Source organism: Syzygium oleosum, unplaced genomic scaffold (genome assembly GCF_021117445.2).
Source record: "Syzygium oleosum isolate NSW1041296 unplaced genomic scaffold, Sole_v2.1 Sole_v2.12, whole genome shotgun sequence".
Classification (NCBI taxonomy): domain Eukaryota; kingdom Viridiplantae; phylum Streptophyta; class Magnoliopsida; order Myrtales; family Myrtaceae; genus Syzygium; species Syzygium oleosum.
In genome coordinates, this window is record NW_026607496.1 from 6736497 (window position 1) to 6749828 (window position 13332).

A 13332-nucleotide genomic window follows, 5' to 3' on the forward strand; every position below is an offset into this window, starting at 1 on the left:
GTTTTTTGAGGATTTTCATGTGAGAGGTGGATTTGTCTGTAGAATCAACGCTACTTTTATCACTTTCGTTCCTGAAAGAGGCAGTGCGCTTAACATCAAGGATTTCCGCCCTATTAGTTTAGGGAGCATTGTGTACAAAATTCTCTTTAAGGTGCTTGCAAAGAGATTAGAACGTGCAATGCGGTGGGTCCTTTTCAGAGTGCTTTTGTTGAAGGAAGACGCATTTTAGATGCAGCTTTCATTGCACATGAGTTAGTGGATTCCCAACTAAAGGCAACGAAGAAAGGTGTTACCTGCAAACTTGATATGGAGATGGCGTATGACCATGTCTCCTGGGATTGCATTTTGTTTGTTCTGAAGAAGATGGGCTTTGGGAGCGGTGGTGGTGTGACGGGATAAAACGGTTTATTTCAACCCCGAGCTTCTCTGGTCTTGGTAGTGGCAGCTCAACCAGTTGTTTTCAATCTTCTCGAGGCCTTAGACAAGGTGACCCTTTATCCCCCTTGTTGTTTATCCTGGTAATGAGGGACCTTAGCAAAATGTTTTGCAAAGCATCCGTGTAGGGTTGGCTTTCTGGCTTCAAAGGTGTACAATCATGGCATGGAAATGATTGTTTCTCAACTCCTCTTTGTAGACGATACTATCATTTTTGTGAACATAATGTTCAGCAGTTACTTTATTTGAGGAGTGCACTCTTGTGTTTTGAGGCAATTTTTGGGCTTAAGATCAGTCTGAGTGAAAGCGAGCTTATTCTGCTAGGTGAAGGAGTGCATGGTACTTTGGTATGTTCGTTTTGGGGTGCTGGTTAGGTTCTCTCCCCATCACCTACTTAGGTATTCCTTCGGGCGCTAGTTTCAAGAACAAGAGTATCTGAGAGCCCGTTCTTGAGGAGTTTGAGAAGAGATTGTCTGGTTGGAAAAGATTGGAGGCTTGCTCTTATTCAGAGGGCTCTGTCCAATCTTCCTATTTATTTTATGTCTCTCTTTCCCTTCCCTTGTTTGGTGGCTAAGTGGCTGAAAGCTATTCAGAATAATTTTTGGTGGGGTGATACCGAGGAGGCTTGCAAGTTCCATTTGGTCAATTGGAAAGCAGATAAACAACCTTTTTGCAATGGTGGATTAGCCATTTAGTCCCTTTCATTATTCAACAAGGTTCTTCTCGGCAAATAGCTTTGGTGGTTCAGTGTTGATAATGAACATCTGGGAAGCAGAGGAGTAGTGGTTGCTATTTTTGGCCTCAGTGTTGTCATAGGCGAAAGGCGCTCTTCAGGCACTAGGACCAAAAAACGTCTCAGGTGAGAAGCGCAAAAAAGGGAAAAGAACATAAACTGAGCAGAGATGTTTGAGAGAGAGAGAGAGAGAGAGAGAGTCAAACACAAAAGAAAGTGAGAGTTGGGGTACTGTGACTTTGATCAATTCTTCTAGTGACCTATGCTGTAGGCTTTAGCTGCCTTTAACAGTAGCAATAGAGACAGGTTGCCACTTTCTGTTAAAGTCTGAAAAGTTTTTTGGTCTTAAAGTTACTTTCTTGACCCTCACTATGGATAAAGCTTTTTCCCAGTAACTACTCTGAAAAGTCTTTTTGAATATAAATAACTCCTTTTGGCCTCTTTTTGGTCAGTCAAGGGCTTTAGAGCTTTTCGCGCGATGGCTTAAGTTTTCCATTCTTGGAAAAGAAAACCCGATGCACCACCTCGCCTGACTACCTAGAAGCTTCCCTGTTGTGCCTTTGACTACACTGTTCAACCTTGAGAAGGCAGGTTGATCACTAAGGATTGGAGAGTTTCGCATGTAACGGGATATAGAAGAGGATTAAAGAGGATTGGAGTGAGTTTATTTTATTTACTTCACTCAAATTATGTTATGGAAAGCGATTTTTTGCTCTGACGTTTGGTGGGGGAACGGTTTCAAGGGATCAGTTCCCAGATCTCTGCATGAAGCTTTGGTAGTGGACTGTCATCGGTAAAACAACAGAATGATCATTTGGGAGATTGATTACTTGAGACAAGCCCAAGGTTGGGAATTCAAAGCTTTTGCCTGCTTTCTTGTTGTCTTTTATAATTTGAAGATTTCAACTGCTTCCGAGGATGCTTTGGTGTGGAACAATGAAAGAGATGGAATCTTTTCTGCGAAGTCTTACTACTAGATAGGGAGGTTGCTGGTAGAATGGATTTTCCTTGGAAAGCGATTTGGAAAGTTAGTTTTCCAGCTAGAGTTTCATCTTTTTGCTTGGATTGCAACTTGGGGACGAATCCTTACTTTAGATAACCTTCAACAAAGAGGCAAAGTACTGGTCCATAGCTGTTTCCTCTGCAAAAAGGAGACAGTCAGTGTGGTATCTCCTCGTTCATTGTTGTTGGATGAGAATGGTTTGGAGAGTTTCTTATGCTTGCACTGTTTTATCTTGGGTTATTGGAGGTTTCATCCAGCAAGAGCTTTGGTCTTGGCAGTGCATTCGTTTACAGCGCAACAGGAAAAAAGGATTACCTCAATTCTTCTCTCTGTTTTTTGATGGAGAGGATTCTCTCCCATTTCTATTTTTATTGAAAATTGGCCTCGAAATATGCTTTTGGTGGAATGGAAATTGCATATGGAAGTAAATGCCTTGGTTGATATAGTCGATGATATATCTTGTATTTGAGCTCCCTTTTGGTTTCGAGAGCTTTTTTGGGTTCTTTTTGTATTTGTTGGCACCCCCTTGGTGAACTATAGTTTAACTTTTTATCTATTGAATAAACTAAAGATTTGTGCCGTTCTAGACCAACTAGACTTCTTACTTGATTTTGTAAATGGTTGGGCATTCCCTTGGTGCTTTTTTAATTATTTACCTTACTATTCTACAAAAAGATGACAGAAGTATGTTGTCTAAATGTGAGAGCAACTAGTTTAAGTTCCATTTGCTCATTATATGATGCAGTATGTGTCAATGCACTGCTATGCGAAAGTCTTAGCTTTCAGCAGTTATTTGATTTTTGCATCGTCTAGATCTTGACTTATCAATGCACAATGACTCTGAAGCTTCAGTTTCAGCAGTCTTGTTAATGTCAGCTATAAGTTAATAACATGTTACTCATCTGTCCTAATTCTCTGCAGGACAATGATTTGCACAGGGGAAAGCCTCTGTACTTGAACGAAGAACGTTATGCTGCTCTTACCTATATGGTGATGGTTTTTCTTGTTATGCTTCTTCCAATGATATCTATATAACATTAACTTTAGAAATTAGTTCTCTTTTAGTCAGTGACATTCAGATGTAAAATGAGGAAAAGCATTGATTGTGATCGTGTCCTTTAGAGAACATGCCCATCTTGTGCAGAATATTTTTTCAGTTAGCATGAATCCTACTTCTTTTCCACCTTTCTTGATCAAACATCGTCTTTTTCAGGTGGCTTCACATGGACTAGACCGAAGCACCAAGGTTCTTCGTCAAACAAGTGTCGGTGCCTTATTCTTTTAGATTGGATGCTAGGACTTCGGCAAAGGTCAGCCCATGTTTTTGTTTACTTGCCGTTGTTCCATCTTTTGAGGGGCAGCCTGTTGACTCCTGATATTTGATCATATCAGAGGACTATCGTTATGAAGGTGATATTGAGTGGTGGCAAGATGGCTGTGCATATCCCAAGGTTGTCGATATGTGGATATTATGGCAGTTAAGCTTCTCTGGTCCACTCGTCATGAATTATGTACAGGACAATGGTAGGTTGCTCAATTATTTGCTTTGTTTGGCTACTGTTAGGGCCTGGTTGATAATCTTAATTAAGTGTTTGAAATTAAAAAATTCAGCTGTTAATGAAATTAAGTTGGTTTGTTAACCATAATTAATTTCAACTTAAAAGATTTAGTTAAGTAAAAAATTCACTTAATCCAGTAAGTAAAGAAGGGTCACCTAATACGTTTAATGGAAAATTAATTGATTAATTAGAATCATGCCAATTATATTTTAAACTTACCAATGATAATTGCAATTCCATACTTAGAAAGTAATTAATATCATTTAGTAATCCATTCCCAGTTATGATCAAACAATTTCTGTTCTTGTTTTCAGTACTTAAGGTTATTCACACTTAAAATTCAGAATTTACATTTTCAGCATTTATTGTCTGGTTTTACCAAACAAGCCCTTATTCATGTATTTCTAGTTGAATCCCTCTTTTGCCTTTCGTATGTGATCTAGTTAGGGAGCATATTATGTAGTTCAATTTCTTATGAACAGACAACTGGAAACAAAAAAAGGCTTGGCAGGCATACCAAACTTGTAATAGGCTGGCTTCTATTTCTTTGTTTAATACGGATTGTGAGGCTGGGAAATGCCATTAAGGTAAATGAATATATCATGTCTTGTCTTAGAAATTCAGGTGTTTTAATTTTATTATCCTACTTACCGTTTATGAGTTTTATCATCATAGCACTCTTATTGGAAAAAAAATATGCCGTGGACCTCCCCTTTTCAGGGGATTATCTCGGAGTAATACACGTTCCATTATTTTTTTAGTAAAAATTAGTAAAAATGGAACAATTTGGTTCAGAGGAACAAAGAGAAGACTGTTGAAGTTCCAGCAGCTAGTTCAAAGGTTCTTAGGTTCCATTTTGCCCATGTTCCATTATCTTCGCTATGTTTGTTTCAGTGTCTTTATCAAATATCTTAGTTGGACATTGATAAGCTACATGACTCCATTTTTTTTGCAAAAACACACACTAATCTTGATTCTTACTTAACACACACTAATCTTGATTCTTACTTGCTTGAGTGATCGTTTTTATGATTCTCCTCCTCATCTATTGTAATTTTAAGGCATTCATGATCATGCATGATGAATATACCACTTTGGTCAACATCCATCTCTTCTTCCTGATCATTCCATTTGATTGCTTGTTCTCTCTCATCCCTCTAAACAAAACTTTTGGCTTTCCCCAGAAAAAGCAAATCAAATACCATATTATGTTTGTACTATTCTATGATCTGGTATTGTTCTATGATCCAGATTAAATTGAAAATAGCAGATTCTAAGGATCAATGTTATTGGACAGGATAGCAATCCACCCATGAATATGATCCTAGTTTTCTCAAGAAATTGGGGCTAATTTTAGCTCACCCCAAATCCACTTTCATGCCTCATCATATTTTAGGCCGAGATCCAATATTATGGCATCAGATTTGGAAAGAATATTGCTTGTGAACTTCATCTTCAAAAGATCCATAGGAGAGACGGTGCTCATGGGGAGTCGAACTCCATCTTCTGTCTTCTAAACAACAATATCTGAAGTTGAACGTCTTGTTTATCTTTACCTCCAATCAACTTCATCTTTCCTCGTCTGTTGTTAAGAATAACTTGTTTCTCGTTCTTTTGTGACTCATGAATGTGGCGAACTTCTAGCTGCTTTGTAAGACCGGTGGAAGTGGTTCTCTTCTTTGATTTCCTTCGGTTCTTTGCATTTGTGCTGTTGCTCTTTTAATATTTTATTATCCACCACTGTTTATCATTTTTTTATTTTACTGAGTCAGTTTTCCTTTCGCGCTAGCTTCTCTTTTCGAATATCCATTTTTACTTTTTGCTTATTGTGTCAATAAATCATATTGACTTGTGTTAAGTTGTGCCTGTTTCTCTTACGCTCCGTTTAGTTCGTGGAAAATAAATGATTTCAAAAATATTTTCCTAAAAATGATCGTTTGTATTGCTTGAATGATTAATCAATGATTTTTTTTTTAATTTTCGGCAATAATTTGTCTAAATTTTTTCTGAATGATGAAAATATTTCTCGTATAAATTTTCGGCAACAATTTGTCTAAATATTTTTGTGAATGATGAAAATATTTCTCGTATATTCAGTTTTGTGAGCGATACAAGCAATTATTTTTAGAAAAATATTTTCCGAGTCATTCATTTTCCTTGAACAAACGCACCATAGGTTAGATCCTTGTTCAGTTGCAACTTGCATTATCTAAAAAAAAATTTAATTAGTTCAAGTAGCAAGAACATAGGGGGCTTCTGGTAATAGGATGGGAGACAAGAGCTTACAATTGGGAATGATGGAATTATAAGAATGCAAGGAGAATTTGTCAAGTTACGTGCGCTGGTGGAACTATCAAAACATCATTTTATATGCTAGGATATGTATTTTATGCTTAGGTTGAAAGTTGGCAACGAGAATGTGCTCTTCATCCCTTTTATTTATGGTTTTTGGGGATTTGGAATAAGAAAGGAATGTGAATAGAAACTGGGAATGAAAGAGGCCGTTACTATGCTTTTCAACAAAGGGGAGGCGGAAATTCACGAGAAAAGGTGGGCACGACTTAAACAAAAATGATAATTGCTTAGATTCACGATTAATTATGAGTTACAACAACTAAATTAAAATTATGGCCTCTCTCTCTCTTTTTATTTTCTATTTCTTGGAGAGTTTTTGAGTAAATTTTTATGAGTTTGCTTGCTGTTATCAATTTCTTCCGCACTTTAACCTGAAAAACATCTCATTCCAATTCCAAGGCGTCAGCCTGTGAGTGGATGATATACCGTTCAATTAATTATTGCTTATTTCAAGTCCTTTTATATCGTTCCAATTTTCTCATTTGACTAAATAAACGATAGCTAGGAGTATAAAGTCAAAGCCAACAGTCATGGCCTCCCCAAACATGCGTCATTCGCCCTTAGCTATTTTTTCATCTCCAGTATTCATTGTTTGGTCATTAATTATAGCGTTACATCTACTACTTCATCAAGCAATATCCTGACAGATCTCTTCCTTTGTTTCTTCTTTTCTACTATCCTTTGTTGAAATGAACATCCCATTAATATCAATGCCCATTTTATGAAATTGGTGGGAAGTGCGGCTTTTTATGAAGCAGTGATCTATCTAGTTACACTGTTTTTGCTCACTTTGTTATTTATAGCTGTTATTTATAACCGTTATCTCATCTTGTTGAACTTATTGTGACAGGTAATTTTGCTCTTCCACCATCCATTGGAGTTTGTTTGCACCTAATTTATCTTGTGTCGCTGGCTCATACTTCTACTGTACATTCTCTCTCCTCTGTACATGCGTTTTTATCAGTCTTCTGAGTAGGGTGTAAACTCCAGGATCTTAATTTGTATGATCTTGACATGACTACAAGATTGCTGGCTCATGCTCTTGCAGTAGTATTTAGGCTCTTGATCTCTCTTGCCAATTGCTTTTGTGCTTTTTATTCTTATATTCACTCTTTCACGCCGAAATTGTGGAGAAGTCTCATTGTTCAGCTCGTGTTTCTGACAATCACATAGTATGCAATCAATTAGGTTATTGTCATGATATGTGGTAACCACTCTGGCTGCATATAAAATCTAGCCACAGCTTTTAGAGAGCTGCCCCGCTGATGAAGCTGATTGGTTCTGCTGTAAGCTCTTCCCTATGAAGGACTTTGGTGGCGCCTGGTTGCTTCTGAAGGCATCGACCTTTTGATGCAAATTATTTGTCACCATTCTTTTGGTTGAGATGTTTGTATTATGAAAAGCCAAGGCAGGGTGATCAATGGGGGTTCTAGTTTCCAAAACATGGGTGACATTTTTCTTGCGGTGAACAATGACAGGGAGCATCAAGTTAATTCGACTGGATCTGTGAACTTTGCAAAGTAATTTAGTGGTAAATGACTCTGAAAGTTGAATCGACCATCTTATGGGGTTGTTTCAAAGCCGACGCTTTGTTTAGAAGAAACTATCAAAGTTTCTTTTTGATGCAATGACGTGACTCCCTCTTTTTCTAACAAAATTGGGACAATGACACAAATGGTTAATGAACTTTTTTGTCCAATGTGTAATGTCTTTTCAAACTTTTAATTTGTTCAATGTGATCTTTGAGCTTTATTTCAATGTGCAATGTCATCTTTAAACTTTTAATTTGTTTAATGTGATTCTTAAACTTTTGGCTTATGTATAATTAGTTTTTAAACTATATGAAAATGTTCAATGTGTCTCTAAATTTTAATTAATGAAAGAACTACATTGGAAGTTTTCATGTAATCTTATGGACTAAATTAAATATATACCAAAATTTCTTGAACTACATTGTACAACTAAAGTTTGGGGATATCATTGTATATTGAGCTAAAGTTTAGGGACTAAATGATACATTGGGTCAAAATTTAGGAATCACCTGTCACTTTCCCAACAAATTTCTTTTTCAATAAATGGGCTTAGTTTTATTGTCACATCGTTTGGGGCGTGTTGACTATAGCGGAAGCTTAGCTAAATTTATCTTTGCCGTAAATCTCATTAAATTTTGGTTCTCATATGCAATGAACGGTTGATTTATGCCCCCATAGTATCATAAAAACAAGAACTCCAGGAGAATCTAATTTCTTCTTATCAAGTGCTTTTGCACTGGCAAGTAAACATTAGATACTAACATAGATCGGTTGGCATCTTGTGGAGTTCAATTGAATCTTTAACTAGTAGACGAGAGAGAGGTGGGAAAGTGCTGGAGGTGCATCATGAAAACAATTTTGACTCTCTTCTTTGTTTATCCTCAATTTGTTTCTTCACTCTGTATAATTTAATACGTGACTATTGTTTTATTCTGAGTCGTGTAGATGACAAGTGAATCCTGGAATCTCACGTTTCTGGTAGATGGATTTTAATAAATGGAAGTTCCTAACGAAAAATGCAGTCCCTTTGTTTATGTTCGCAAAACACTGAACTCGATGCTCATGCTCAAAAGTAACAACCACCTATGCATACGAGCATCAAAGTATTCAAGAAACGAACAGAAACATCACTAAAATGCGTCCAGAAAGAAGTATAGCAGGAATGCTATTGCTTAAAAGATCAACCTGTTAAGGCGGGTCATGAAAACATGACCCTTTCAAGCTACTCTCTTATCGCTCATTTTACAGTAAGAATTTCCATCTAAAATCACGGTAGTGGCTACACTCGGTTGAAGTAACGAGCAAGATATTGGATGGTAAAGATTATTGTGTTCCTCGATTCTTTTACACTCTTATGCAAGAATATCTGTCGCTACATCAAACTCCCAACACGACACTGCCATCTCATTCATTGGGGATCTTCTCAGGAGGGGAAAAAAAAAACCAATGACAACACCATTGTTCCTATCAGCAAGTGAGGGTCATCTTGGATTTGATTGCTGTTCTGCTTGGTTGAGCTCCGCCAGTCTAATTCCAACATATGCTGATACCTTCAGGAATTTTTCAGCACAGTGAAGCACGCATCTCTCCTCTTGCTTGCCAAGAGACTTGCGATAGAAAGAATCGATACAATCGATAAAGCATCTCTCCACCAAAGAATTATACAACCTTAGACTGCAATAAGATATCCGAAGCAGGAGAAAGAAATCAGATTCTCACATATGGCATAACCCTCACTCACGTAAATTAAAGTATAAACAAGGCGTGCATATGCAATTTAAGTTTGAATGAATTAGTAAGATTCATAGAATCACAGTGGAGTGAAGAGATGACTGGAGGTTTACTGGGGTCTGCGAAAGTGAAACATGAATACTGGTTAGATTGATGTCATAATTGATGAGAAAGAACAGGCTAACTTCTGAAGATTAAGATAAATAAGGATGGGCAGAAAAAGAAAAAGAAAGGGTCAAAAGAATCAGGCTGTTCCATCAGAAGATAAAATCTCATCTTCCGTTATTCAGTAGAAAAAGAATTGGACGCAGAAAAGAGAGGTCAAAGATCAAATTGATAATCCTTGGACCATTATGGGATCAATTAGAGTAAGATAATGTCCTGGTGTTGCCAAGTTCACAAGAGACTTCAATGACCGGGAGTTGGGTATTGTTCTCAGAAAAGTTATCACCAGTGAATTAATTGTTAAACTGAACGAAGGCGACGATGGAATATCAACAGGACACGAGTTTGGTGTGAAATCTTCTTAGTTCTCATGATGATTCATGCGGAGATAAACCTAATTGTTTCTCATGTCAGCGAATTTTGAAGGTCAAAGCCCCATCAAGCCAGTTCTCTCAAATGCACAGCAAGTTCTAGGAAAATTCAAACTAAACTTTGTAATATTACCATGTCGAGCCATGCTTCCCTTGCAAGAAGAGAGCCATCTGTGGATGACATTATTATCCATTTTCTATCTATGACATCCGGAACTTTTTTTAATTGAAAGATGGAATGCTCCTGGTAATGCCACAAAATGTTTCTTCTTACTGGAAATGAAAACAGAGGGTCAGATTTGACCGGAATTTATAATGAGCTACACAATCGAACATTACACAGAAAATTTGGATGAAAGCCACGAAAGAAATTCGAGGGAGAACAACCTGGCCCACGGAACCATCTATGCTGATAAGCATGATAAAGAGATCAGTTGAAGGCTGCATCATTATGTCTTAGACAGAAAAACCTCTACATATGTTTGAGTCTTGATTTCTTTTATTTGTACTATTTCTTTTATCCACACAGGATTGTAATTATTCTTTACTGAATAAACTTCTTAGTCTTAACAAAACAAAAAGAATTTTGCCTCTCCATGCACAAACTTTTTACCGAAACTAGACATCAAAGCAATTGATGCTCAGTGAGTCATCTCCAGACATAAGATAGGTGGAATGTGATGGTTTAATCAGACGTTGCCAGAAGATGCCAATGCCATGTGAAGGACAAAGTCGGTTAAGAGGTCTCACATACACCATGTATTATACTCCAAACTGACAGCATGCATGGCAAGAGAGAGAAACTTAACAGACTAATTCAGATTGCCACTCTCAAACAAGAAAAGAATAGAACAAGGCATAAAATAGGAGAAGTGGAGAGGAATTTCCAGTTTGGGTATGACCAACTCCACGGATTTTGCTCAACAATAAGAGAAGGCCCCTTCCCCAGATAAAATGGTTAGAAAATTTCTTGTTTCGGGTTACATCTTTTGAAGTAACATATGCAGACAAACCAGCGGGAAAAGGCCAGAGTCACTCCTCCTTAATTTTAAGACCAGTGAAAGAAGACGCATCGCGTGAACTTTCTTGTGGCAGAAAAAATAATAAGAAATTGGAAGTTTGGGAGAAAATTTGTGGCCACGAACAAAGAAAATATTCTGCATAACAAGACTCGTTACATTTACATTTTGAGCCAGTGTTCCTTTACCTGAAATTGGCGGCAGCAGACTAGAAACTTACCCATTGACACATACCAGAATCATAGATCATGAAACCTTCCAAAAGAAAATGTAGAAGAAGAAGAAGAAGAAGAAGAAGAAGAAGACTGATCCAATGTTAACGCAAACAAATGTAAACGCAAAAATCAGAATGGAACAGGATTAACAATCACTGCATATGCACATATTCGATTTGAAGACTGACGCTATTACTTTCCAGCGGAATACAAACAGCGAATTGGAAAATGGAAACTTTAGGAGGAAAAATTTCTAGCAATGAAGAATCAAAGGCTCTGGCATAACAAGACTTGTTACATCTACAGCCAGCCTTCCTTTACCCGAAATTCTTCGACCCGATCAACACGTCTGTCTCATCATCGAAAACGGACTAGAAACCCATCATCAATCCACCCACATCAGACATCAGAGATCATCAAAAAAAGAAAACTACCAAACGAAAACAACGCAGCGCGAAAACCCAGTTGCAGCAATTTCAAATCACCGCGCGCCCACGCATCACGAATGCGTCTTCTGCAAAACAAAAGTCGGAGACGACATTCGGGTCCCTAGAGCTCGGGGACCCGCGAGGGGCTCACCTGTCGCGCGCTTGGAGACGGTCGACGAAGGCGCTCAGCCGGAGCTTGTCTTCTTCGGGGAGGGAATCCAGCTCTCCGAGGATGGTCTTGTCCATCGCTTCGACTGCGACTAGGGTTTAAGGGCGGGCCGCAGTAACGACGCCATGAGAGCTCTTTCTTTCCCCTTAAACCCTGAAATGAGGAGAGAAAGGAGGCATTGCACGGGCATCGCACGTGCCTTTGAGAGTGTGGATCCGCCGTAAGCCTTCTCCTCTAATTAAAAAAAAGGGAAAAAACCACCAAAAATCCCAAACTTTGCCATTTGTGACACATTTACCCCAAACTTTTTTTTGTGACAAAAAACCCCGAACTTTGCTTTTTGTGACACATTTACCCCAATGTATTTAGTTCATGGGCATTTTCGTCTTTTTTGCTTTTTCATTTTTTTTCCTTTCCGGCGAGGGGGGCCTTGCCGGCGTCGGGTGAGGGCGCCCGCCGCGGCCGAGCGAGGGCGGCCCTCGCTCGGGCGAGGGCGGCCCTCGCCGAGCTCAGCGAGGGCGACCCGCGCCGACGCGGCGAGGGTCGACCTCGCCAGATCGGCGAGGCCGCCTCGCTCGCCCAGAGAGGGCGGACCTCGCCCGACGCCGGGCGAGGGTCGCCCGACGCCGGCGAGGGTCGCCCGACGCCGGCGAGGGTCGCCCTCGCTGGGCGAGCGAGGGCGGCCCTAGCCCGACTCGGCGAGGTCGACCTCACCCGACTCAGCGAGGTTCCTCGCCCGACGCCGGCGAGGCCGCCTCGCCGGATCCGGCGAGGGCCGCCTCGCTGACGCCGGCGAGGGCCCCCTCGCCGGATCCGGCGAGGCCCCCTCACGGAAAGGAAAAAAAAAAAAAAAAAAAAGAAAAAGCAAAAAGACGAAAATGCCCATGGACTAGATACATTGGGGTAAATGTGTCACAAAAAGCAAAGTTCGGGATTTTTGGTGTCACAAAAAAAAGTTCGGGATAAATGTGTCACAGATGACAAAGTTCGGGGTTTTTGGTGGTTTTTTCCCTTAAAAAAATATCACGTCAGTATTTTTAGTTAAATGAATCGGTATTAATGGAAGGATTCGATTGTATCAATTTGACGGGTTTTAGGATTTGATTGTAATTTTATAAAGTTTAAGGATTCAATTGTACTTTTGCGATAACTATTAGAATTTAGGGATATTTTCATTAGAAGTCCTAAAACTTACAAAAAGTGCAATCGAGTCCTAAAACTTGTCAAATTGATTCAATCATGTCTTAAAGTTAACACCGTTAATTTGTCTAACGAAAAATGCTGACATGGCATTTTAAAATGAATTTCTCTCTCCTACATGGCATTTATATATATATGTTTTATTCAAATCTTATAAATTAAATTAAAAGGCTAAATTTAAAAAAAAAAACAAAACAAAACTGGAAAAAAGAAGAAGAGAGAAGCAGATTCAACGGAGGGGGGCTGGTGGAGGTCGTCGGAGGGGCCGGCTAAGGTCATCGGCCCTGGTTGAGGGTGGCCAGCCCTTGCCGGCCCCACGCTAGCCCCGGGTGAGGGCGCCCAGATCTGGGTGACGTTGGCCCTTGCCTGGGGCCGGCGACCATCGCCCGCCAAGATTTGGGTTGAGGGCACCTAGAT

At 39.3% G+C, this 13332-nt stretch overlaps 2 protein-coding genes across 5 annotated transcripts in view; one reads left to right on the forward strand and one right to left on the reverse strand.

Annotated features, from left to right (window-relative positions):
- LOC115672286 (E3 ubiquitin-protein ligase PRT6) overlaps nt 1-7164 on the forward strand; it is a 32669-nt gene extending 25505 nt beyond the window's left edge. For 3 of the 4 annotated variants that reach the window (XM_030594060.2, XM_056316515.1, XM_056316514.1), the window contains 4 exons: nt 3093-3161; nt 3385-3481; nt 3564-3695; nt 6936-7164. In XM_030594060.2, coding sequence (XP_030449920.1) covers nt 3093-3161; nt 3385-3456 — 141 coding nt within the window. In that variant the 3' untranslated portion in view covers nt 3457-3481; nt 3564-3695; nt 6936-7164. Of the gene's footprint in view, nt 1-3092; nt 3162-3384; nt 3482-3563; nt 3696-4212; nt 4318-6935 lie in introns of all 4 variants that reach the window. The other variant, XM_056316513.1, reaches the window with a different exon arrangement.
- Nucleotides 7165-8723: 1559 nt separating this feature from the next.
- Nucleotides 8724-11884, reverse strand: LOC115672287 (mitochondrial import inner membrane translocase subunit Tim9-like). Its single transcript, XM_030594061.2, has 2 exons — nt 11698-11884; nt 8724-9291 (listed from the first exon to the last, which is right to left on the reverse strand). Exons 1-2 carry the CDS (start codon nt 11790-11792, stop codon nt 9099-9101), a joined length of 288 nt encoding a protein of 95 aa, XP_030449921.1. The 5' UTR covers nt 11793-11884; the 3' UTR covers nt 8724-9098.
- Nucleotides 11885-13332: the final 1448 nt, after the last annotated feature.

Coding starts and splice junctions, on each gene's coding strand:
- LOC115672287 (XM_030594061.2), bottom strand. CDS start 11,792: ATGGACAAGACCATCCTCGGAGAGCTGGATTCCCTCCCCGAAGAAGAC. Junction 9,292..11,697: donor CGTCTCCAAGCGCGCGACAG/GTGAGCCCCTCG, acceptor ATCTTATTGCAG/TCTAAGGTTGTATAATTCTT.